The sequence below is a fragment of the Peromyscus eremicus genome, chromosome 15, assembly GCF_949786415.1.
Source record: "Peromyscus eremicus chromosome 15, PerEre_H2_v1, whole genome shotgun sequence".
In the NCBI taxonomy this organism is placed as follows: Eukaryota; Metazoa; Chordata; class Mammalia; order Rodentia; family Cricetidae; genus Peromyscus; species Peromyscus eremicus.
Window position 1 is genome coordinate 5,710,206 of NC_081431.1, and position 25,715 is coordinate 5,735,920.

The 25,715-nt window shown below is 48.5% G+C and overlaps 1 protein-coding gene across 1 annotated transcript in view; it reads right to left on the reverse strand.

Annotated features, from left to right (window-relative positions):
• The window catches only part of Ptpn14 (protein tyrosine phosphatase non-receptor type 14), a 146,618-nt gene that overhangs the window by 60,285 nt on the left and 60,618 nt on the right, over positions 1-25,715 (reverse strand). Inside the window, exons 2-3 of the mRNA XM_059280640.1 lie at positions 25,261-25,570; positions 15,197-15,366 (exon numbers count right to left, since the gene is read on the reverse strand). Coding sequence (XP_059136623.1) covers positions 15,197-15,366; positions 25,261-25,434 — 344 coding nt within the window. The 5' untranslated portion in view covers positions 25,435-25,570. The remainder of the gene's footprint in view (positions 1-15,196; positions 15,367-25,260; positions 25,571-25,715) is intronic.

Below are 25,715 nucleotides of genomic sequence, written 5' to 3' on the forward strand. Positions count from 1 at the left end.
CCACATAAACCTGACAACTTAAGTTTAATCACTGGAATCCATGTAAAAAGCTAATGTGGTGGTGTGCATAATCCCACACTCACTTCTAACGCAACATGGGATAGGGGAACAGAGGCAGAGACAGAAGAGTTGCCTGGGAGTTGGTGGGCCAGCTACCCTGGAGTACACAGTGGGACACTAAGAGAGATCCTAGTATACATCCTGCAGACCCTTCCTCAGAGGGATGGACAGTGAGAAACAGCTCCTGAAAAGCCGTCCTCTGAGCGTGTGTGTACACACACACACACAAAATCACACACATATACAGACACACATCACAATCACACACATACACACACATGCACAGACACACATCACATACACACACATGCACAGACACACATCACACACACCAAACACACACACACACAATCACAATCACATACATATACAGACACACATCACAATCACACAAACACACATGCACAGACACACATATCATATACACACACACGCACAGACACACATCACACACCACACACACACACACACACACACACACACACACACAAAATTTTAAAATAAATTTCATAAATACAGCCCATTGCTCAGCAAGTACAAAGGCTTAAACTTTTGTCACACCAGCAAAATGGCTCAGTGGGTAAAGGGACTTGCCACCAGGCCTGACAACCAGAGTCCAATCTGTAGGATCCACATGGACAAGGAAGGAGAAGGAAGGAGAGGGAGGGAAGGAGGAAGGGGGGGGGGGATGTGGCTCAGTCCTAGAGCACTTAGCACGCATACACACTTGGATTCAGTCATCACCGACAGAGTGTGGAGGAGTGTGGTGGTGATGCTTGTGCTCACAGTGAACAGCGAGGGAGGGTGAACTTCAGTCCTTCGTGCAAAGGGAAGAGACATTCCTGTACTGTAGAGTGTGAATTGAGCTGCCAGTGGAGGGGGTTCAGATGCTGCCACGTCAGGAACCAGCAGCCTTACAGAAGGAGATAAATCCAGACGTGGGCAGCCCGCTCATTAGCCAGCTCCAGCCACTCCTCCGCACTACAGTGGCAGGGCAGAGAGCCTTCAATGCCTCTCACACTAGTACTAAATATGACTCGACTGAAATACACACCTGCCTGCCCTGAAAATCATGGGTCCATGATATTACCTCCCATCCACCGTGGGAAAGGGAGCTTAAGTTACCCTTGGAAGCATGAGTCAACTGCCCAAGGAGATGTCTTTCTGGTTACAAGCCAGGCTTGTGGCAAGAAGTCAGCAGAAATGCCTGAAAATGTGGTTAGCAATCGGGGGGATAGTGGGACCGTTAGTAATATACCTGGTATGAAGAAGGAGTACAAGAGAAACAGAGTGAAAGGTCCTATGCTCTTCCTCAGAATCCTTAACTAAAGGCGACATCACTGCCAAACCGGGTCTGTCTCCTGTCGGTGAAGTCATACACCCAAAGCAAGGAGGAAACACTGACTACAGGCTTAATAGATGTTTGAAGGAGCCACGAGACACCAGGCTTAATTACTTATATATTCCCCAGAAACTATGATAAAAACAGAGAAAAAGCTCAAATCTTCCAGCTCATTCTAGGTGACTGCAGCCAGACTCTCGACCAGCAAGCTTGAGACTGTAGATGGAGGTGGAGACCACCGGGTACCAGGCTTCTGCCCCCTCCCACCCCGATTCCTGCAGGAAAAGCCCAAGAACCAAGCCCTTTTGTAAATGCACCATCCTAGACTCCCAAGCCTCAGACACATGCTGGAGCGTAGGAGAAGCTTCCACACCGGCCAAAAGGTGAGTGATGTGCCTGGTCCCGGGATGCCTGCCGCTGGGGGGCTTCAGTTTCAGCTCGATGGTAAACATTTTCTGTTCAGAATGATGGATAGAAAATCCGTCCTACTCGGTCTGCAGTCATCTGGACAGCCCCAGGCTCTACACACAGAGTGATTTCCCTGTGTCTCCTGTGTCTTCACGTGATCTCAGACCTACAGCCTTCAGGACACTATGATTTCTATTTACACGCATGGAACTGGAGGTGCACAGCTCTCAAATGGAGAATAGAAAGAAGAGGAAAAACTACCCCAAGTCTGAGCCACCCTACAGCATGAATCCACTGGCCACTGATGAAAGTTCCAGTGTTGGATATGAAGAGTTCCCTTATAGAATCTTCAAAAGTGGCTGAAGATATCCAATGTGGCAACAACTGCCAAAGATAAAACACCAGACCAGCAAATATGTCACTGCCCAAGAATCTAGCATCTTCCAGGCTGTGGTTTCTGGCAAAACTCTGCCCGTTTTTCTTCAGCATGGAAATGTCTCCCTATAATCCTGTTTTTCAAATCCCTCTCAGGCTCTTGAGTAACTGTAAAGTATTCTTTCATCCTTAGAGATTGACTTTTCTAACTGTCTCAGTATCAACAAAATCTTTCTAAAAAATTTCTCTTGTGTATGTATGCGTTGTACAAGTGTGTAGGCATGCACCGTCATGTGTGTGTGGGGGTAATATTTGCATATATGTGTAGAAGTCCAAAATTGTTGTCTTGAGTTTTCCTCCATTCCTCCCCACCTTATTCTTTGAGTCGGGGTCTCTTAACTGAACACAGATCTCACACATATGGCTAGTCTGGCCAGCCTGGTTGCTCCAGGGACCCTCTGTCTTCTTATCTTCTGAGTCAAGACTACAGCCGGACCACCATGGCCACCCAGTGTTTCTGTGGGTTCTGGGGCTCTGAAGTCTGGTTCACAGCAGGATGTTTAACCACTGAGGCATCTCTTAAGGCATCAAAACTTTTTATAACCCTGAACACAAAGATAATTTTAGGGTAGAAAAATAGTTGGCTAGATTAAAAAAATGATGAGTCAAAGTTTCATAGGAATGACTACAGATAGACAGCAAACTTTTGTTGAAGTTGTAGGCAGGGGTAGGGAATTGTCAAGTAGAGAAATGTAATTCCCATCTTCTATCCCATAAGAGGATAGCCACAAACACATTCCTCCTCTCAGCCTAGGACCAAGAGCTGAAAACCACCCACTAAACCAGAAAGGGAGCACATGAAATATGTCCTCCATAAACCAAGAACTCAAACGCAGTGTCATAAAGCTTTGATATGGAATGTCCCCAGAGGCCAAGATCCCTAGGGTGGCTCTAGTGGGAGGTGACAGAACCTTTAAGATGTGGGGCATGGTGGGAGTGATCTAAGTCATGGGGGAGGGGCTTGAGGCCCACGAACCCAGCCCCTTCTCTTCCTTACTCCTTCACTCAAACAGGAATAGCTTTGCTATCATGTGCTCCCATCATGATGAACCACCACCCAAGAACAGGGTCAACCAGTCGTGAACCGACACCTACAGAAGTGGGAGCCAAAAATAAACCCTTCCTCTTCGCAGACTGATTTTGTCAGGTGTTTACTATTAATACATGTAATCTCAGCACTAGGGAGGTGGAGACAGGCTTGCTGGTGAGCCAGGCCAGCTAAAGTGAGACAGTGAGAGACTCTGCCCAAAAAACAAGATAGGTGCCTCCTGAGAAAAGATACCCGAGGTTGATGTCTGGTTTCTGGAGCATGTGAGCACACAGACACATAGAGACAGACAGACAGACACACACACACACACACACACACACACACACACACAGATGGATGAACAGGGACAGACGGACACACACACAGCACCAGCCATGCAGCATACATGATAAGTAACTATGAAGAGGATACCATCTATAAATGTTATGAAGTACATTGGGAATTCACGGCATATTAAAACCACATTAAAAAAAAATCAGGCCCAAGAATTTACAGAAAACACCAGACCAACGATGGGTGCTACACCTTTATGTGAACCAAGTAAGAGCGAAACTTAACCACTGCAATGGCCACAGCAGCCCTGACCACCGCAGCAGCACGGAAGCCAAGGGCAGAACTCCTAACTGTCCTCCACACTTTAGCTGAGCACGGCCCCATGGCCCGACTGGTCCTTCTGGACCACACGGAGGCTTGATGGTCCTGCTCCTTCGTAGCTTTTGACCCTCAGCTCTGCCTGTCCCATCAGCTCTCGTACTGAGTTCTTAATATCTTACCCCACCTCATGCTGCAATTCTCTTTCAGACTTAGCAGATCTCTCCTTGCCTCCAGTAAGGAAGGTCTTTATGAACTCTGACATATATGGACATGTTTTAGTGTGTGTGTGTGTGTGTGTGTGTGTGTGTGTGTGTGTGTGTGTGTGTGAGAGAGAGAGAGAGAGAGAGAGACAGAGAGAGAGAGAGAGAGAGAGAGAGAGAGAGAGACAGAGAGAGAGACAGAGACAGAGACAGAGACAGAGACAGAGACAGAGACAGAGAAATGGAATGTGTTATCTGAAAGTTAATGTTAGTAATTAAGATTGGAATAAAAGCCTGTGACTACCGAGGGCTGGTTATCAAGGAGAGTCAGATTACCTACCTGAAAGCCTCAGCCAATAGACTAGACATAACACATGAATTTGTTATTCAATACATTCTGATATTGCGGGAAGGTATAAGCATGCCTACCTGTGTTTCTTTTTTGCTAGTGTGTGTGTGTGGTGTATGTTTGCATATGTAGTGCTTGTATGTGAATGTGTGCATACATGGACCCACACAAGCACATGCAGAGGCCCACGCAGGATGTCAGGTATGTCTCCCTTTATTGCTCTCCCAGTCACCGCCTTGAGCCAGGGTCTCTTACCGAACAGGAAGCTTGCTTTTGGGCTAGGCTAGCAGGCCAGTGAGCTCTCACAGGACTTGACTACCTCCACCCCCCATTGCTGGGGTTCCAAACACAAATACTGATGATTGTATCACAAGTGCTCTTACCACTGAACCATCTCCCCAGGCTCCATCTATGTTTCTGACACAATGCACTCAGAATATTCAGATTGTCTCCTGATGACTACATGCACAGATACTTTGAGGAGAGTACAGTCCTGTCCAAGAAACGAGTACCCAAGACTGAGGTCTCCTGGCTTCCAGGAGCTTCTATTGCAGCCGTTCTGGTTCTGTGGTCTACTTCATTTTCCTTGAACATTAAAAACCAATATAGCTCTTTGCTGACTCCAGTAATCATTAGAAACAGACGTGAGAATTCTAGAAGTAGCTTACATCAGTGTCCCATCAGAGACATACCAATGGCCCCCATCTATTCACAGTGGGTCATTTATATCAGTGACATCAGGCAGGAAAACTTCACATTTAACTTAGAGGACAACGTATACTTTTATCATCCTAGTAAATATTGCTTTTACCATCTTTGAAACATGTTTGCTCCTCAAAAGCACACTTTTCTGACATTACTTCATCTCCATGATTTCCTAGTAAAGCATCAAGTGTCTGGCTTGGTGTTAGCCAATTTTAGGTCAAGTGTGCTGCACTTTGCTCTGACTGGCACTAGTTCATCTCAGTGCTGATGATAAGCAGCAGGTGAAACATCCCCTTGTTCCCTCCAGCTGCAAGCAGAACGACGGGATGAGCTGGGGGCATCAACGGCTGCAAGACGTAGCCTGCCCCTCTGATTCCTCGGCCTGGGCTCTTCACTATTTCCACAGCCACACCTGGTAATTTGACACAGGCAGGCTCCTTCTCCACTGCTCCTTTCCAGTGTCTTTCTTTTCCGCTCTTCTAAAGGCTTCAGTGTCATCTGAAAGCCTGGCACTATATGCCCAAGGCTGGAGATGACTGATAAATGCAAACTAAAGCCCATCCTGGTTCCCACTGGTGCACAATGCTCACTATGTAAAAGGCTCATTCAAAGAAACGCCTGCTCCCCCTCGCTCCGTCTGTGCTGCTTCCTTCTCTTTGACAAAACTCACTCCTCCGATGCCAGCAATTCTGTGGTACATCTCAGCAGTCACAGGGAAGGAGAGTGGGGAGTTCGCAGAGGCTCCCGGAGAGTTCAAATAAATCCTACTGGCCGTCTCTCCTAAGTCAGCAGGCCTGCTTCACCTAAAACCAGTCCAGGGTCAGCCAAAGGGCCGGGCTTCTGTCATAAGCTGCAATGTGGCTGAGCAACGTCCCATTGTCACTCTGGGCTTGTAAATAATGCACTTTGCCACCTATGTGGCACTGTGTTGAGATATAAAACTATGACTCCGGGAGAACTTTGTCTGATACCCTCCTTCTCAGGCGGGCTACGGGGTTTGGGAGGTGACCGCCCGAGAACACAGACATAATACAATGGGTACCTGTTATCATTTGGTGTGACATGTTCCCACAGGGTCATGGGCCTGATTGGTCTCCAGCTAGTGGTATTGTTTCTGGGGATTATGGATCCTTTGGGAGGTAGGGCCTACCTGGAGGAAGTAGTTCACTGGGGGGGGGCAGTCTTGAAGTTTATAGTCTGACTCCACTTCCTCTCTCTCTCTCTCTCTCTCTCTCTCTCTGTCTCTCTCTCTCTGTGTCTCTCTGTCTCTCTCTCTGTGTCTCTCTCTGTCTGCCTCTCTCCTCTCTGTCTGTCTCTGTGTGTGTGTCTGTCTGTCTCTGTCTGTCTGTCTGTCTGTCTCTGTCTGCCTCTCTTCTCTCTCTTTCTGTCTCTCTCTGTGTGTCTGTCTCTGTTTGTCTGCCTCTCTCCTCTCTGTCTCTGTCTATCTGTCTGTCTGCCTGTCTCTCTCTGTGTCTGTCTGCGCCTCTCTTCTCTCTGTCTGTCTGTCTGTCTCTCTCTCTGTCTCTCTGTCTCTCTCTGTCTGTCTCTGTCTGTCTGCCTCTCTCCTCTCTGTCTCTGTCTGTCTCTGTCTGTCTGTCTGTCTCTCTCTCTCTCTCTCCTCCTCCTTACTTTCTGTTCCTGCGAGGAGGTAGGGAAGAACCCTCACATTCCCCCTCCACAAAACTGCCTGCTAACACCCCTTCCTCATCACGATGGACTGTGTCCCCTCAAACAAATCCTCTCCCCTTAAGTTGCTTCTGTTTGATCAGTGATGAGAAAAATAATAATATATAATAATGTCCTTGTTAGGAATAAACTTCATGGGTAATCAGGGATGAGGCAGAAACTGAAACCAATACGTAAGAACTCTGGAATACTTGAGCCTTGGCTCTCCAGACAGCATAAGGACCTACAGTCTGGCCCCTAAAATGATGCTCATAAACAAACAAGGTCTTGAAAGGAGAGTTTGTAGGGAAACGCTTGCACACTCAGTTCATCCACGGTAATTCTCTTGTAAGCAGTTAAAAGTGTTAAGACAGACTGAGGCTATTTGATTGCACAAAAGCACTGGGTCAAGGAGGAGATTGGGTTGATGGGACTTGACTACTGTGTCACAACCTAGATGCCAACAGGGTCAGGCAGGGCATGGGAAGGAATCACGCTGCCAGTGTAACTGCGGGGACTGGGGAAGAAGGCGAGCCAAGGTGGCATCTACCCGCCTATAAGCTGTCTTGTTTTGATCTTTCAGAACTGGTCCTGTCAGTCAGAACCTCCTCGGGTCAGTCAACCATCTTTGAAGAGAAGAAGTGTGTTCTGCTCTGGTAAATGGGTAAGACAGAGGGTTGGCGGATGGCTTAGGGAGGAAAGGCACTGGCCATGCAGGCCCGGTTCTTGGAACCCATGTAAAGGTGGAACTAACTCCACAAAGCTGTCCTCTGACAAGCCCCATCCCACAAACACACCAGACACACAATAGTTTTTAAATCAGTTTCAAAGTGATATAAAAGATGCCCTTGATGTAATGATCCAAATATCCATTTGTTAGGTGTAAAAGCTCTGTGTATAAAATCGCACACTTTGTTCAGGGACTAGGAGCCACACCCATCTCATCAGGCCCACTCACCTGGGACACTTAGCGCAGCACATGAACTTGAGATGTTCACTTGCATGTGAACTTGAGAGCATCACACATACTGCTGACAGACTGGAGCCAGCCACACACCAGGGGGCTTACAGTCTTGAAGTCTACACTTTCCATTTCTGCTGCTGCTGCTCTGGTACCATGCCTTTACTGTGTGGACACAGCAGATCTGTCCCCTCCCCTCCCCTTCTTCCCTACTCCAAATTCAATATCCCAGTATTCTGCCCTTCTGGGACAAGAGAGAGCAAAGGTCCCTAGACACTGACTCCCCGCACCTCCGCTACCCTGAGATTTTTTGGAAAAACCATTTTGCAATCAACACACCACGCCCAATCCCACCCATTATAATGACTCCCCTACAAATCCCAAGAATTCTTTATGAGGAATGGAAGTCTTTGAAACCTCCATAAAGCACAGCGGGCATGCTTGGACACGACAGAACCTCTCTTCCCACGCTCCTGTTTTTCTCTCCTCTCCATCCCTTCACTGAGGGTAAACGCTCTGGCGCCGGATCACCATCTTCCACTCAGCTTTGGAAACAAGTACAGTATGCACAGTTCCTAACCTGCTCTCCACTGCAGACCCTCACCACTTCACCAGTTAGACGCCGAGAACTTCTCAGCCTTGCAGGGTTAGGCTAATGGCCCTTTGGAGTCAATGAACGAACAAACACAACGTTGGAAATCAAGGAATTCAGAAAAAGAACACAGTTTTGCTTGAGAATTTTTTTCAGCTGGGTTTCAAGATAGCCCTCTGAAAAGCACATTATTTTTGACTGCTTTTTAAAGATGTTCCAGATAACAAGCCACTAAAAACATAATAACCTAGGATTTAATGTGTTGTGATCAAATCATCACTTTGTTAAAGGGAAAGATTTGAGGAATAGTATACCTGTTTTTGCAAACTGCTTTACTAATGAGTAAAGCGTACAGTAAGCTTTCATGGTTGAAAGAGTGCAGACCAGGCTAGGGAGACAGCTCAATGCTTACAGAGCTCACAGCAGGAAGACAAGGGTTCAGATCCTGGGACCCACAGAAACGGCCGGTAGGCCCAGCGGCCTTACTAATTCCAGCACTTGGCAGCAGAGACAGGAGATCCCTGTCAGAACAGTCCAGTTAACCAACCATGCGTTCAATTGAGAGACTCTGTTTCAGTGAATAAAGAGATGCAGGTCTCCACATGCATGCACAGACATATACACATGAACTCATACACATGCAAACACATGTACACTTACACACACACATACAAGTGAAAAAGAAATCAAACGCTGCATATGAAGACTCCTTTGAAATAGGAATGAGGTTTCTGATTCATTTGCTTTTAAAACATTTATTTTTTTTCCTTTCAATAAAAAACAAATTATACCAAATTAGTTATTACTAAAGACCATTTGAGTGTTTGATCTGTCTCCCAGACACAAAGAATTCACAGAAACGGCCACTTGCCAGTCATGCCTAATGTTGATGAGCGTGCCTCCACCTCTGCATTCTACTCACAGCAGGTCCCCTAAACAGCTACCTACCCACCTGCACACCTTGAAGACTGTGTCTTTTATCTGGAGGAAGAGAAAGCCAGAAGCAGCTTGATATCCATGACCCTGTGGCCTAGGCACACACCTGAATGAACGGAGGGTGTGGACTTCAGTATTCTTCGGTTAAACATGAGGAAATTAGAGTTGAAAATGGAGACACACTCATCAGCTTTGGCCCATCCCAACATCTTCCAGGCAGGATCGGAGCCAGGAGCAGAGATGGTGACCAGAGGCACACTTGTGTCTGCATAAAAGCTTTCTGTCTACTGCATTTGGTAAGGCGCATTTCTCTTTGATGGCATTCACAATGGTAGACTCAGATCCACCCATCCTGAGAGCCACAGGCAATGACAGGGACTGGGCAAGTGAAGAAAACAGGAGCTGTGCTCCGGGTCCTTCTTGGCAGTTTGGTGTGACGCGAAAATGTAGGACCTGTCAGTCAAAGAGGGAAGATTTCGAGATGGCGACCCAGAATGTAAAGCCAAGTTCAGGGCCTTGCTGAGCATCGGGCCATGTGACCCTGGCTGTACAGGTGGCAGAACCAGGATGCCAGCCTTGTTTATGAGAGCACCTGCAGGCACCCTAGGTTCCAGACCAGTGACACAACAGTCTCCAGGGAGTAAAAAGGGGAACAGCACAAACTTAAAAAAAAATGCAGATAAACCTTCAACCAACCAAATACACGGAAGTGAAAGAAAACCTGCTTGGAGTTGCAGCTCTTCGGTGGTAAGGCGTTGAGTCTGCCCATTCCCACATTCCAGCTGCCTCGCGGGAAGTCTAGCATGGAAGAGGCACTTAATGAAAGGAAACTTGAAAAGGAATGTAGGCAGGGGATGTGGCTCAGGGGCAGAGCACTTGCTCGATATGTACAAGACCATGAGTTCAAACCCTGGTATCACAAAAGAAACAATAAAAAGAATGCAATCGGCAACTGCCTCCTAAGGAAGACTGCAACCCCACCCCAAGGTCGCTACTTCTTAAAGAAAACCATCTTCTTCTCTTGTCTCATCACACTGACTGCGCAGAGCCAGAGATGGGACTCCAGTGTCAGCTGCATTTTCAAAGTGACTGGCAGGAACAATAACTGGGAGAGAAGTGCCTGCCCACAGTGGGACTCTCTACTTCCAGCCCCTGACCAACTAAAAGTCCATCAGGGAGCTGGACTGGAGGGATGGCTCAGCAGTTAAGAGCGCTTGCTGCTCTTCCAAGCACCTGAGTTCCATTCCCAGCACCCACGCTGGGGGCTCCCATCTACCTGTGAACTCTAGCTCCAGGAGGTGAGACACCTCTGGTGGCCTCTGTGGGTACCTGCACTCGTGCGTACATATCCACACACATAACACATAATTAAAATGAATCTTTTTAAAAGTCTTCATCAGGGAACATTGTAAAATGGTAAAAGAACTGGGGAGCAAGAATAAAGTATAGAGGAACATGGAACCGTGGCCCTAATAAAGCTTCCGGAAGAGACACCCCGAACACTCTGGCTGTAGACTTGCGCAGTGCACACACGAGAGACCGCAAAATCGAAAGTGGTGTTTCCAACCAAGGGAGGAGGACGCTGGTAAAAGCCGAGAACTCAGTTCAATCCCAGAGTCCACAGAGAAATCCAGGCACAAGGGCACATGCTACCAGAGAGGCAGGCCCTTTGGGCTCAGTGGCTGTCAGCCTGGCCTAAGACCCCTGAGGCTCACTGGCTGTCAGCCTGGCCTGATTGCTAAATTCTAGGTCAATAAAATCCTGTTTCAAAAACCAAAGTTGGGGCAAGGGAAGAGGGCTCAGTGGTAAATGTGTTTGCCATGTGTGAGAATTGAAGTTCGACCCCAGAACCCATACGAATGCCAAGTGTATGTGGCAGCCCACCTGTAATTCCAGGGCTTGGAAAGTGGAGCTAGAATCCTTGGAGCGAGCTGGCTAACCCGACTAGTTATATCATGGAGTGGAGCGAGCTGGCTAGGCGGACTAGCCATATTACAGAGTGGAGCGAGCTGGCTAGCCCCACTAGACATAACCATGGAGCTCTGGGTTCAACTGAGAGAATCCTGCTTCAGCAGATAAAGCAGGGAGCAACAGAGGGAAATGCAGGACACCAACTGTGAGCTTTCACAGGCACGTACACAAACACACACATACATGTGCATATGCATGTGCACCCCCCCCCACACATGTATACATACATAAATGTATACATGAGGAAATAAAAGGTAGATGGAACTAAGAAATGATACTCCATGCTATCTTGACTATCTCACAAGATGGTGCAAAAGTGGCCCAAAACGTGTGCCCTGAGCACACATGGACACTCATATACAGGATCCAAAGCATCATTTAGTCTGATGTGAAGACGCAGGGCTTGGCCTGACCTGGCTTCGCTCTCAGTGTGCCATAGACCTAAAGGGGACACCACCAGGAAAGGGCCACAGCACAGTCTAGAAACATAACAACCTAAATGTTCTGTCACACATACAAGACAAAGGTAACTGACTCTTTAGGAAACACAAAGGCCAGAGCTCTAAATGTGTCATTCATTGGTAGTTGGTTGAGAGACAACTTCTTGTTCCCAAACAGGAACTCCCTCCAACACTGAAGAAAGGCTTGTGCACACCGGTGGAGAGAGGAAGCATGTCAGAAGCCCTGTTGCCAACTGCTGGGCAATGTGACCTGCAGACGAGGGCACAGCCTCCCCGTCCAGGACTTGGAGGAGGTGGGCAGTGGGGATGCGATTTTAAGGAGCGGGCACTCTGGGGCACAGCAGCAGCACCCTGAGATGCGAGGACCTGGAACAGCACCCCCAACCCCAAGTCTCCTCAGCACTACCACAGCGTCCCCAGACTGTCTTTGGCAGGAGAGGGACAGGTTGGTTACAACAGCAGTGACACTATGAAATTCTGTAGCACACTGACCACTGGGGTGGACATTCCCACCCCAGAAAGCCAGCTACCATAGCATCCTGGCAAAGGAGTCCGTGCCGCCTGACCTCACTGGGTTGAACAGGAGTTCCTTTTCATTCGACCAGCACCTCAGTCATCAGTGAGCAATGCCAGACACACACATTCCAGTGAAAAGAAAAACATCTAACAGTTAATTATGCATTTCAGAAATCAGGCGTGAACTGTGGGTCTTAGGGTCACTCTTCAAAAATTATTTATCCTTGGTTTAGTGTTCCTGTGTGTGTGTGTGTGTGTGTGTGTGTGTGTGTGTGTGTGTGTGTCTGCCTGCCTGTCTGTCTGTCTGCCTGCCTGCCTATCTGTCTACCTGCATGCCTGTGTATCTTTGGTGTGTATTTTGGTTCCTCAGGACTAATTTTTGTTGTTTTTTTTTTGAAAGAGGGTCCTCTCTGGGCCCTGGTGCTTGCCATTTCGGCTAAGTCGGTTGGTCAGAAAGCTCCCAGGACCTGCCTGCCTCCCCATCCCTAACTCTGGGATAAATGTAGCACACACCTTGTCCTGCATTTTACATGGATGCTGGGAACTGAACTCGGGTCCTCACGCTTGCGTGGAAGAACTTTACCCCCTAGTCTGTTTCCTTTAAAAGTGTTCTGAGTATTGAAACACTGAAGAGGGCCTTTCTTACTTGAAGAAGACTTGGGAGGACATCAATTCCAACCTTGCTGCAGCGTGAGTGGCCAGGGGCTCTCCAGCTGTCTCTTGCAATCATTAAGTAGCCCATTAAAGAACTTCTCCACCTCACTTACAAACCATCTTTTCACCTTCTGGACCCAGAAAAGTATGAAAAGCATGTGTTTACAATGAAAACACACTGCAAAAAGTCTTTCCTGGTTCAGGAGCATATAATAAGGGGTAGATGCCTGGCAGGCAAGAGCCCCTGCTGGGAGGAGCCTGGTTAAGAAAGGAGAAAAGGCCGGGCGGTGGTGGCGCACGCCTTTAATCCCAGCACTCGGGAGGCAGAGCCAGGCGGATCTCTGTGAGTTCGAGGCCAGCCTGGGCTACCAAGTGAGTTCCAGGAAAGGCGCAAAGCTACACAGAGAAACCCTGTCTCGAAAAAAACCAAAAAAAAAAAAAAAAAAAAAAAGAAAGAAGAAAAGAAAAGAATTGTGGAGGACCTAGCGGGAGTCAAGTCTATGCAACGAGGAACTAACATTCTCAAAGCTCATGGAACACATCTTCCAGTTGGGAATGAGGCTGAGAGCTCCATGCTTCTTGATCTCTTTAACTCCTATGGTTTCATGACTCATCCCTCATTTGCCTAGGAGGGGCCTAGCTGTTGCCAGCTTGTTCAGTCACATGTCTAGAATCATATCAGGTCATTTCTTTTTCTCTCCTTTGATTTTGGAATTCCATGTCTTCTCCTTCTGATATACTGTGGATGTGTGTGGAGGCCAGAGGTCGATGCTGGGTGTCTTTGCTCAGCCACTCCCCACCTTATGTCTCAGACAGGATCCCTCACAAGACCTGGATCTCACTAATCCAGCTAGGCTGGCTGACCAGCAAACCCCAGGGCCTCTCCGGGCTTCCCCTCTCCAGCACTAGGGTTCACTGATGCCAATTAAATGCTGGTGTTCAGGATTCTGTGGGGCCTGAGCCATCTCTCAGCCCTCCTTTTGATACTTTTTTATGTTTTTACTCAGGTGTCGCCTTAACTTTGGGCCTGACTAGTCCATATTTTCTCCAATGTCATTAGTCTCTTGTCAGGCTTCCCCCATTATGAAGACACTTGCTGTAGTGGGTGAGATGAGACAATCTCAAATTAACCTCAAAAAGCCCCACTTTCCAATTATCTACCTCAAAACTGGCTGATGAAGCCTGGGTCCACCTGGCTCTGCCCAACCCTTCTCCCAGCACTGGGGTCACAGGCCCCTGCTGCCACACCCAGATTTTACACAGGTTCTGGGGAGGCCCACTGAGGTCTCCATGTTTGGACAGCAGGCATTTTACCCACTGAGCCACATCCACAGCTACCAGCAACAGCTTTTCACAAAGAGGAGGAGGGAGAGGAGGAGAAGGGAGAGGAGGAGCAGGAGGAGGAGGAGGAGGAGGAGGAGGAGGGAGAGGAGGAGGAGGAGGGAGAGGAGGAGGAAACACATACATTTCAATTGAGTTGTCATTTATTTGAGAAACACACAATCCTGAAACCCACACAGTGGAAAACAATGTGGCGTTCTCTGCTGTCCTCGAAGCATGTCACAGCTTAGCATCTCTAGGATTCCCAGAGCCCAAATCTGAGCAACAGGTTTTAAAAACAAAAAGGAAAAGTGCTCCTGGGCCTCTGGCTCCCTCCAGAAACGTCCCCTTGATGAGTGATTCTGAGGTGCTTTCACAAGCATCATGTATACCATACTAACGCCAACAAAATGTTCTTGTTTTGCTCTGTAAATCATAAGCCATCCAAACATTACGAGCATTTGCGGTTCCTACAAGGACACAAGATGGCACGGCCAGCCCCGAGTCTCTGCCATGCTGCCACCTTCCTACCCTGTTCATGTGACACCACGTAATCAAAACTCTTGCCCCCTCGCCATTTTTCTCCTCAAGTTTCCTTCCATCTTTAAAACCACCCTAGTCCTCAGGTACAAAATCCAGCAGTGTTTGGGGAGTTGGGTGGGGTAGACAAACGGAATTAGGTGGTTAGTTCTATTAAAATCTTGCATACCTATTCAACTGACCATCCCCAACAAATACTTCTTTGCTGTTACATACAAATTCTATCCATCTTACCGGGGCTATAGGGAATGTCTGGCATTAGCTACACGGGTCAAACCAAATTCTGCAGTTGCATGGCAACTGGCAGACCGTCTCCAGCCACCCCACCCTCTCTGCCTCCACACACAACGAAATCAGCCAGCACGCCTCCCCTTCACCAGAAGCCTTTCGGTGATCCACACCCTTATGGGGAACTTGAAGGGGGAACACAACCTACCTCGTGGCTTCCTGCTGAAGCCATGACACATTTGGCACATAGAACATGACTCCAAAGAAAAGCAGAGGCTCATTAGCAAACTTGTCCAGGTGTTTCTTCAGTGGCTTCTCCAGCTCCACCCATCTCGCCTGCTGGCTCTTGCTGAGAAACCACAGGCCGAAGTAGTGCGTCTAGACAAAGGGTAAAATCACATCAGTTTGTGCTTCTCACAGCAGGCCAAGACCATCCAGAGAGCAAGCCTCCCACACTTGGGTCCCCAGAACTCTGAGATCCGGGGCCTACCTACAAGGATCCAGTTTCTTCTCCACATGATGCACCTACATGGAGCATCCAGATGCAGCACTCCCAACCAGTTCTGTTATTCGTGCATGTGGGTCTCCATAAACTTGTGCTAGGTGAAAGGATGGGGTGGACTGGGCACGGGGCTGACTTTGAGCATGTATATGTACAGGAGCGTATAAGCACCTAGGCAGAGACCAGAGGTCAGCCTTGGGTACCCTCCTCAGGAGCTAGCCACCTTGGCTTTTAGACAAGATCTCTCGCTGGGACCTGGGGTTCACTGACTAGACTAGACTGGCTGTCTAGTGAAGCCCAGGCAGTCTCCTGTCTCCACCACCACCACCCCCAGGGCTGGGATTACAAGTGCACCCACCACACTTGAGTTTTTTACATGGTTGCTGGGAACTGAGCTCAGGTCCTTGAACTGTCTCCCCAGCCCCAAGGCTTACTTCTTTGCTGAGTTCAGCAGGATGACTCCCTGTGTGATTTCACACACAGCATGCTGGCAAAGGCCAGGATAATTCTTGAATCTACCATAGAGTAATTTCTTACTAAGAAGACAAACCCTGCCAGACAAGAGTCCTGACACTGTAGAAACTTCACAATCTATCAGATTCTAACCCAAAAGCCACGTCCTCTGTTTGTACTTTAATGAGTACTTCGAACGCAGTGCCCTGTACCATTTTATTATACATAAATTATGGTGAATTCCTCCCCCTCCCAAGCTTTGAGACTGGAAGGCTCTCTTCTCCACAGCTGCCCGCAAAGCCACTGGGGGCTCTTGGCAGATTACAGAGGCATTTGATAGATGAACATGTGATTGTCACCCTAAAACTTGAAGCCTCAACCGGCTTGGCTATGAGCAGCACGCTGAATGATTGAAACAGGTACCTTCATGCACCCAATCCTGTCTTTATAGGGACGTGTGCTAGGATTTCAGGATTAGTGTGAAAAAAAGAGATCGCTGCTTCTGAAGATGCCTTTGTGTTCCGATTACAGCCTAGGCTTCTTTACAGCACACCTGGAGCTCTGCCTTCAGAAGAATGTTTTCATTACCAAGTTTAATTTCCAAAGGCATTCTTTCTCTGTCCTCACTGCAGCTGGCAGCCCCTACGCTCACCACAGAGCATTCTCCACCAAAATCCCCAGTGAAGCCTTGGTCCTGCTTTCCTAGCACCCCAGGTGTGCCCTGACCTGTGAAAGCCAGAGCACCACAGGCTGGCAGGGACGTTTTTCTCAGAGGAGTGAAATGGTTGCATCCTCCATGGTGCTCCAAAGGGCAGGCTTAGGTCTATACCCTCGCAAGCTACAAAATACCATGCTCAGTGCTCAGGTGATGTCTCTGTGAACTCACACAAAGGTGACTGAGTCATGTTCCAGCTTCTGTGGGCCCATCTATGTCTCCAACATGAGAGAGGATGCAGTCAAGGTCTACAGGTCACCGCACGGAAGAGATCTGTGGCCCGTCTACCTCCAATTGTTGAGCGCTCTCTCTCTCTCTCTCTCTCTCTCTCTCTCTCTCTCTCTCTCTCTCTCTCTCTCTCTCTGACTCTATACACAAAGGGACCCTTAGATTCCTAGAGCTTTGTCTTTAAAATGAGGTGACTGCAATTCTTTTCCACAGGCTGCAAGAAACACTGACTACCTAATTAATATCTGCCACCCACGTCTGTGGATCATAGCAAGCACTTCAACAGGCAGGTCACATGACTCCTTTTCACTGGCTCTTTTTAGCATCAATATCGTCATGGTTTAGATCTAGAACCTAGAACCCCACCCCCACCCCCCAGGCTCATACGCTAAAGACTTGGTCTCAGGGTACCCAGGGCCTGGAGGGGATGCACCGTGGAAGGGGACCACAGGACCCTGAGCCCTCCTTGTCCCCTCTTGCCTTCTGACTGTGACACGCTTGGCTTTACTCCTCTGTGTCTTTCCAGCAGAATATGCTGCCTCAGCACAGAGAGAAAGGGTCAATGGATGACAAACTGAATCCATGCTCTACATCGTCCTTTCCTCTCCATAAGCTGGTTGCCTCGGGTTATCATATACAGTGACAGAAAACTGACCAGAATACCTGTGAGCCATGGAATTAGAAAATGATGCCAGGTAGGGGTGGGGGGCTAGGGAGGTGGCTCAGATAATAGAGTACTTGCTAAGCAGGTGTGAGGACCTCAATTTTGATCCCCAGCATCCACAGAAAAGGCTAGCACAGTGGCATGCATCTATGGTCCCAATGCTTGAGAAACCAGCCAGCCACATGAACAACTCAATGATCCACTGAGGGAGGAATTTTTAATTTTTATTTTTTTAAAGATTTATCTATTTAATGTGTTTAATTGTTTTGCATGCATATATGTCTGTGTGTGCCTGGTGCCCACAGAGGCCAGAAGAGGACATCAGATCCTCTGGAACTAGAGTTACAAATGGTTGGGGACCACCATGTAGGTGCTTGAATCAGACCCAGGTCTTCTGCAAGAACAGTCAGTGCTTTTATCTCTCTAGCCTGAAATCAAAAATGTTATTGCCCTTCCACCTTGTAGCGTATTCTTCTAAATTTCTGTCTTTTCATTCCCACTGAGACCACAACACCAGGGAAAAAATAAACAAACACAAACATACACACACAAAGAAGAGTCATTTTACAGAGCACATACTCTTGCACAACACACACATACACACACACACACACACACACACACACACACACAAAGAAGGGCCATATTACAGAGCACATACTCCTGTACAACACACACACACACATGCACGCATGCATACATGCACGCATGCACACACACACGCATGCACAGAGAGAGAGAGAAATGAGTTCTGAGACTCAAAGTACTAAGCTCGAGCCACAGTAAATAGTAAAGAGTTCTAAATAACAAAATAAACCACCCTTGATGGAAACTGAATTTGTAGTGTGAGCATTTGTTACTGCTGCTACTGAAATAGTCTTTTTCAAAGGTCACAAAACAGTTCCCAGTGACTGGCTATGCACTGATGCCATGAAACAGTTATAAAACTGCTCAAGAAATGGGCCTACAATAAAGGCAAATGAAATGAGCAGGTGTTTATGAACCGATGGAGCTCAGACAGTCCATAGGTCAAGGGAAATATCCAACAGCTTCTTGCTGCCACAAAAATGCAAATCAAAACTACCTCACCCTGGTGAGATGACTCTTATGAAAACAAGAACAGATGCTGGCAGGGTGGGGTGGGCCGTGCACACCGATGGTACGGATCCGCTAGTGCACACCCATGGTGCGGATCCACTAGTGCACACCCATGGTGCGGATCCACTAGTGCACACCCATGGTGCGGATCTGCCAGTGCACACCCATGGTGCGGATCTGACAGTGCACACCCATGGTGCGGATCTGACAGTGCACACCCATGGTGCGGATCTACTAGGTTATGGTACAGCACGGGTTTATCCAGCCACATCTCTACAAGTTGCGTCACAGGAATTGTAATCAGACCTACAGTCTCAATCCGACTAGCTGTGTAGCAAGCAATAACAACCCCCACCCCCCATGCCAGGTCCAAGGGGCCGTCCCTTGGACGTCCCAGGTCCCACCAGCACAGCTGCGCATGCCCAGCTTAAAGTTCAGCTCAGTTTGGTTCCCCAGGCTTCACCACTAAACACTGCCACGTGGTTGTGTGAAACATGGCTGGTACTTACAAACAGAAATCACCTCTCGCACTATTAAAGGAACCTCATTCCCCCGAGGAAAGGCCCAGAATGCCAGCTTTCTGTCTAAAGCACCAAACATAAAGCAGACCTGGCTGACCCTCTGGATACCTCTGGGCATAAATCCCACGTTGTATTTTAGTTTTAAGGCCTCAGCTCTGGTGCCTTGAGTTCTATAATGAGCAAGAAAGAAGGCAGTAAAAACCGGTTCCCAGAAAGAAGAACTGTAGCTCTGAGTCAATTACTAAGAACCAGCTGAAACGGAAGAGCATAGGGAGAGCCACAGGAAGATGACATTTTCATGTGAGCACGTCCTGGGTTTATTTGGAGTTTTGCATTTTAACAGAAGTGTACTAAGATGCCAGCTAGTGTTTGCAGTGGCAGGCGGGTTTGCCACAGTGTTGGTGTTCATGGTAATGACTGTGGAAAGATCCCAGGGAATGAAGACCTTTAAACAGAATGGAGGGCAGCTAGTGCTGTGACCTGAGTATGGAATGTCCCCATAAGCTCGACCCCCAGCTGGTGGCACTGTCTTGGAGAAAGTTGTGGGATATTTAGGAGGGGAAGCTTGATGGAGGATATGGGTCACTGGGGGTGGACCTTGAAGTTTTACTGGCTCGCCCTACTTCCTGGCTGCTCTCTGCTTGGCTGTGGAGACAATGTGACTGGCTCACTCATGTTGGCATGCCTTCCCCCATAATGCAATCTATCCCTCCAAGCAGGAGCCCAAGCAAGTCATTTCTTGAGTTGCTCTTCCAGACACCGTCTGGTGGTAAGAAAAGCAGGAGACAGAGCTGGGTCTGTGGGGAATCCTGTCCCTTCTCATTCTGCTGTGGACCTCAGAGTGCTCCGAAGAAAACGTGTTAAAAATAGTTCAGGGTGTCATTGACAGGATTCCTTCTTACTGTGGTGCCGGGGATCAAATCCCACACCTCGCACACAGCAGACAAGTACCCTACCCCTGAGCTACATCTCCACCCCTCTTCCATTCATTTATAATGAGATGATGTAACTGCACACACTAACTATTCACGGCAGAAGATTGTAGAGGGTTTGGTTGCTCCAGTTTTGTGACCCATGGCATGGCTTTAATGCCATCTGTGAGGGTCACACATGCCGTCCTGGCAATTACAGGGGATTAAAGCCTTGATCTTAATGCAGGCATTCTGAAGAGGTAATCAGCCAGAAGCAAAAGTTTAGAAGATCTCGCATTAAGCTCCAACAGGCACCCCGCCTCGCCCAGTATTTCAGCTGTCAGTCAAGAAGCAGAGTTGGTATGGCCCCACCTGAGAGAAAGAAAGGAGCTACGCACAAGCGCTGAAGGCTTCTCTCAGGCATGAGAGATACTTCAGACGCAGCCGTAGAGCAGGCTCTGGGCAGCTCTTCATGCTACATTCCAGTGACTCTGGAAAATAAGTCAATGTCCTCCACAGCTGGAGAACTAAGACCATCTTGCATGCACCCAGCCTCTGTACTGGGTAGGTCTGGGGACTCTAGAGCATATGTATAACTAACGAGGGGGCCATCCTTGTTCTTACAGCCAATGTCTTCATGAAAATACAGGAAAACAAGCTGCAACTGTAACAGTGACCCATGAAGCCCGTCATGATTACAGCCAAGCAAGCATTCTCCTGAAGCAGCGCGACTCCCTCATAACACACCCAATGAGAAAGACTTAAGAGCGAAGGCTGAGAAATAACCACCTCTGTTCCTACTAAAATGAAGGTACAGTTATCACTACAGTAGAGGCCAGGCACTAAGCTAGCTAAGATTTCCAATGATAATATTCATAAGACAAGAAATCAACACAAAAATTCAAAGGCCATAACACTCCCCCCACAATTTACTCTCAGCAGGACTCCTACTCAGTATTGATACTTGAAATGGTGTGTGTGTGTGTGTGTGTGTGTGTGTGTGTGTGTGTGTGTGTGTGTTTGCGTGCTATGGTGTACGTGTGCCACGGTGCACACGTGAAGGTCAGAGGACAATTTGTAAGCATTAGTTCTCTCTTTCTACTGTGTGGATCCAGGGATCAAACTCAGGTCATTAGTCAAGCTTGATGGCAAGCACCTTTCTTTACTCAGGCGGCCATCTGTTCTAGTTTTTTTTTAAAACTTGACACAAACCTAGACGTAGCTGGGATCTTCACTGAGGAAATATTTATACCAGACTGGCCTCTGGGCATATCTGTGGGACATTTTCTTAATTAACAGTTAACCCATTGTGGGCAGTGACATTCCTGGGCAGGTGATTCTAGGCTGTATAAGAAAGCAGACCGAGCAAGCCACAGAGAGCAAGCCAGTGAGCAGCATTCCTCTATGACTTCTGCTGCAGTTTCTGCCTCCAGGTTTCTGCCTTGAGCTCCTAACAGGCTACCCTAGATGATGGACTGTATAGTATAAGATGAAACCACCCTCTCCCCGACAAGATGCTTTCAGTCGGTGCTTTATCACAGCAACAGAAAACAAAGCAACAGGTCTCGTCGGTCCCTGTGCTGATCATTTTAAAATCCAAGCTGTGGTTAAGCAGGTTACAGAACAGAGTTAGATTCCACAGGTTGGGGAATGAGGTTTTCCTGTCAATCAAATAGTCCCTACATCAGACAATCACAGCTGTTACCAAGCGCCAGTAGATTGGCATCAATCAAGCCCCACCCTCTCTGTGATGTGAGCTCACCTTTCTTTGATGGGAAATGCAGGCTGAGTCCATGCCTGCGTCTCTGAAATCTTTACACATGAAAACAGCCAACCATGGACGATTAATGCCACAGCTGATAGCTTTGGATAAAACACAAACTTGGAAAAGAAAAAGAGGCTAAACTGGGCAACAGGTACCCATAAAAACACAAGGCCAGTTTGAGGAGGCTCCATCCTGTGTTTAACCACTCCTGCTTCCCGTTTGGGTAGAAGACATTTCTGTTGGAGGCATGCACAGAGCTAGTTCTCTCTCCTTTAATTTGGGAGGAGCTAGGAATGACTAGGAAGGGTCAGAGCTCCAGCGTCATCTGTCACAGGATGAAAGTGGAAGCCCCACAGAGAAAGTGATTTGTGATTTGCGGTGACGGAGTCCTCGAGTGCAGTCAGCACAAAGCCAGTGTGAGAGCGGAACCGCACCTGGACACTGAGATGTCAATCACACAACAATGCACACTTGACGGGAGCCTTGGAATCACCCCCTTTATCCTCCTGACAGGTAGTTGTAGGATCATCTGGGTTGCCCTTTGACCTCTCAGAAGGAAGCCAGGGTTGGCAGAGAGCAACTGCACACGTGTCCCAACACACCCCACCTCCCACTGCTCCCCAGAGCTTTGCTGGTAGGTAAGCAGGAGAGATGCCTTTGCACCCCCTCCACACACACACCCAGCCCCCCACCCCACCCCACCCCTCAGCCACCCATTCACCACCACCACCCCCAACCTGGGCAGGTGCTCTTGACTTCTCCTCTCTGCAAATCCAGCTCCCTGTGCTAAGGAAGACCTTTCATATTTTCTACCTGAATGCCTAATGTAGCCTTCAGGTCCAGATTCAAAGCACAGAGACTCTGTAAGTGTGTGTGTGTGTGTGTGTGTGTGTGTGTGTGTGTGTGTGTGTGTCCGTCTGTCTGTCTGTCTATGTGTTGTGCGCACATGAGTGTGTAGATGTGCTTACTCAAGCAGTGTGTGTAGAGGCCAGAGGCTGACACATCACAATGTGTCCGAGAACTTTACTTTTAGAAAGGGTCTCACTGAATCTGGAGCTCGGTACTTCAGCTAGACTGGCTGGTCCCTGAGCCCTGGGGACACACCTGTCCATCTCTATCCCTCAGTTCTGGCGTTCTGACATACACTGCCACACTTAGCCTTTTCTGTGGGTGCTGGAGAACTGACGTCAGGCCTTCCTCCTCAGGCGGCAAGCACCTTACCCACTGACCTACCCTCGTCTCCCTTCAGGCAGGCTTCTTTCTACCCCTGGCCCACAGGAGTCTTCACTGAATGACTAAGGACAGGCAACATCCTGACCGACTCTGTGACATGATTTACTGCAGGTGGCACTCAGTCTTCATCGGTCACCGAAGTGCTGGACCCTCCTAATGTTCCCAAGTGTCCATCAAGTCCTAAGGAAGCCACTCAAGTTTTCTTTAGTAAAAATCATTTTTAAAGACATTGAAGTTCAAATAGTTACGAATTACTGGACGCAGCACTCCATATTTCCAGACAGAAGGACTTTGAAGACTGAGAAGAGGACCACAAAGTAAGCGTCACTATTCCCACTTGACAGGTCAGGAAACAGAAACCAGACAGGTTCAGTAATTTCTCCACAGTCACTCAGCAAATGAGCTTCAGAATCATAATCTGAGCCAAGTTCAACACAACAAATGCTACCTGCGTGCATAGCTGTTTACCATATAGTATAATGATCCCAATGCATAGGAATAATCTGTTAACAACAGGACTAGGAGTACTCAAAAAGCAACAACACTTCACTACCTCAGTGCTATACAATTGAAGTTTTTACTTTTTCTACAGGAATTTAGGTATGTGTAAATATGTATAACCAAAAATGCCACCACTAAACAAAGGACAGCTAGCTACCTGCCAGCAGCAAGGCCAGGACTTTTCTCAGTCTATGCGTCAGCAGCCCAGCTTTACTCATCTGCTGTTGAGGACAGCCTCTGGCTGCATGTGGGAATGAACCCGAACAGACTGCCCACCGGAAGGCTGAAGCCAGAGTCCAAACGCGAAGGACAGCAAGGACCAGAGGTGTCCAGGAACAAAAGCCTGCCAGAGAGCTACGGTCACCCTGCGGAAGAAGCTACAAGGAGAAGGGATGGAACCCGTGTGGAAGGTCCCCATCAGTCTCTTCTGTCCCCTGGATCCCAGTGAGATCCCAAGGTCCTCGGTGCTTCCTGATGTTCAGGGGGGTCTGAATCTCAGGGGTCAAGTGTCATTCAGTGTGTGCTACTATTTGTCCACGTGCTGCCCACGAGCCCACCTGTCATGTGGCCCTCAGGACTCAAAATGCACAAGTGTGGACTCCTGACAAAAGACTCTCATCCTGAATGCCTGGGAGATGAAAACCACGTGGCTCCCTTATCATGGCAGCAGCACACTGTGCCAAGTCCCTCCTAACGGTGACCTGACGTGACAGGGTGGTGGTGCGTGGCTGGGATCCTAGCTGGAGTCTGAGGCAAGGGGATGACAAGTTGGAGACCTGCCTGGGTCACAAAGTGAGACCCTGTTAAACAAACACCAAAAAGAATGGCATGCATGGAGCCCAGAGAACAAATACCTATTGTAACCACTCTCCCTGGGGATGGGAAGGTAGCTCTGGAAGTAAAGTACTTAATACTTAATATACAAGCAGAGGGATGTGAGTTCAATTCCCAGAACCCACATAAACATCCCAGGCATGGCATGCTGGGAGTCCCAGGGCTTGGGGTGCGGGGGCGGAGGCAGGAGGATCCCTGTAGACAGATAGTTCAGTGAACTCCAGACTTAGTGACTCAGCCTCAAAGGATGAGGACAGCACTCCTGCAGATGATACCCAAGGTTGTCCTCTAGCCTACACACACACACACACACACACACACACACACACACACACACACACTAATTTTTATCTGTTTTTAGTTCTTTTAAGAAAAGCTTTCTCAATGTCTCTGGGTCACTCTCACTTTAACTGCCGTTTGCTCCCCGTCTTTCTAAGGGGGAGTACGAAACAAACAAAAGGCAGCTGCAGCCATCCGGAACGGGGGTGGCTTCTCCTTGTGACACAGCCATCCAACCTGAATGCCAACTGCCCACTCAAACTGTTTTAAAGAGAAAAAAAAAAAGGCTTTGGTGGGGAGAGTCTCTCCTTCTTCCCTCTCCCCCAAACATCTCACACAGGAAACAAAAGGAAACCCACTTCCCACCACCAGCTGCAGGCCCTCCCTCTGACATCAGCGCTGGTCCCCTGAGCCACTGGAACTCTGTCAGGTCCCACCCGCACTAAGAACAGCAGGTTCCTCTAAACGCACAGTTAGGCTAAAAACTCAGCAGGTGCCGACATGTTAGCAGCTAGCAGCTGGTTCTTTTGAGGACCCATCCCCACACAGGGACACACGCTCAACTCACCTCCCGCAGCTCCAGCCTCTGGGCCACCGCCTCAAGGCACTCTTGCCCTGTGCTTTCCACCGACAGGGTGCACTCGATGACATTGCTGTCCAGCAGGCGGATCCGGGTCACAAAACAGTTCTTGCTCAGGACATTGTAGCGCCGAGTCCTGCGAAGCTTCAGGCCGAAAGGCATGGCTCTGCGGCCGGGGCACGCCGCCCTCCTCTCCTGGCACAGGCGCCCCTTAGATGGCCTTAGCGGTTTTGTGTTGGAATGGTCACACTAAGGTAGGGAAAAGGTGTCCATGCCCACCAGGCCCTCCGCAGGACAGCTGTAGAGGAAAGAGAGACAATCTGATCACGCACTGCATTGGAAGGGAAGCTGTCAGCAATGCACACCACACCACACACGTGTGCGCGCACAATCACCCAGGTGGGTGAAGAATCGGATTCAAGCACCTTCCTGCTCTGCAGCTC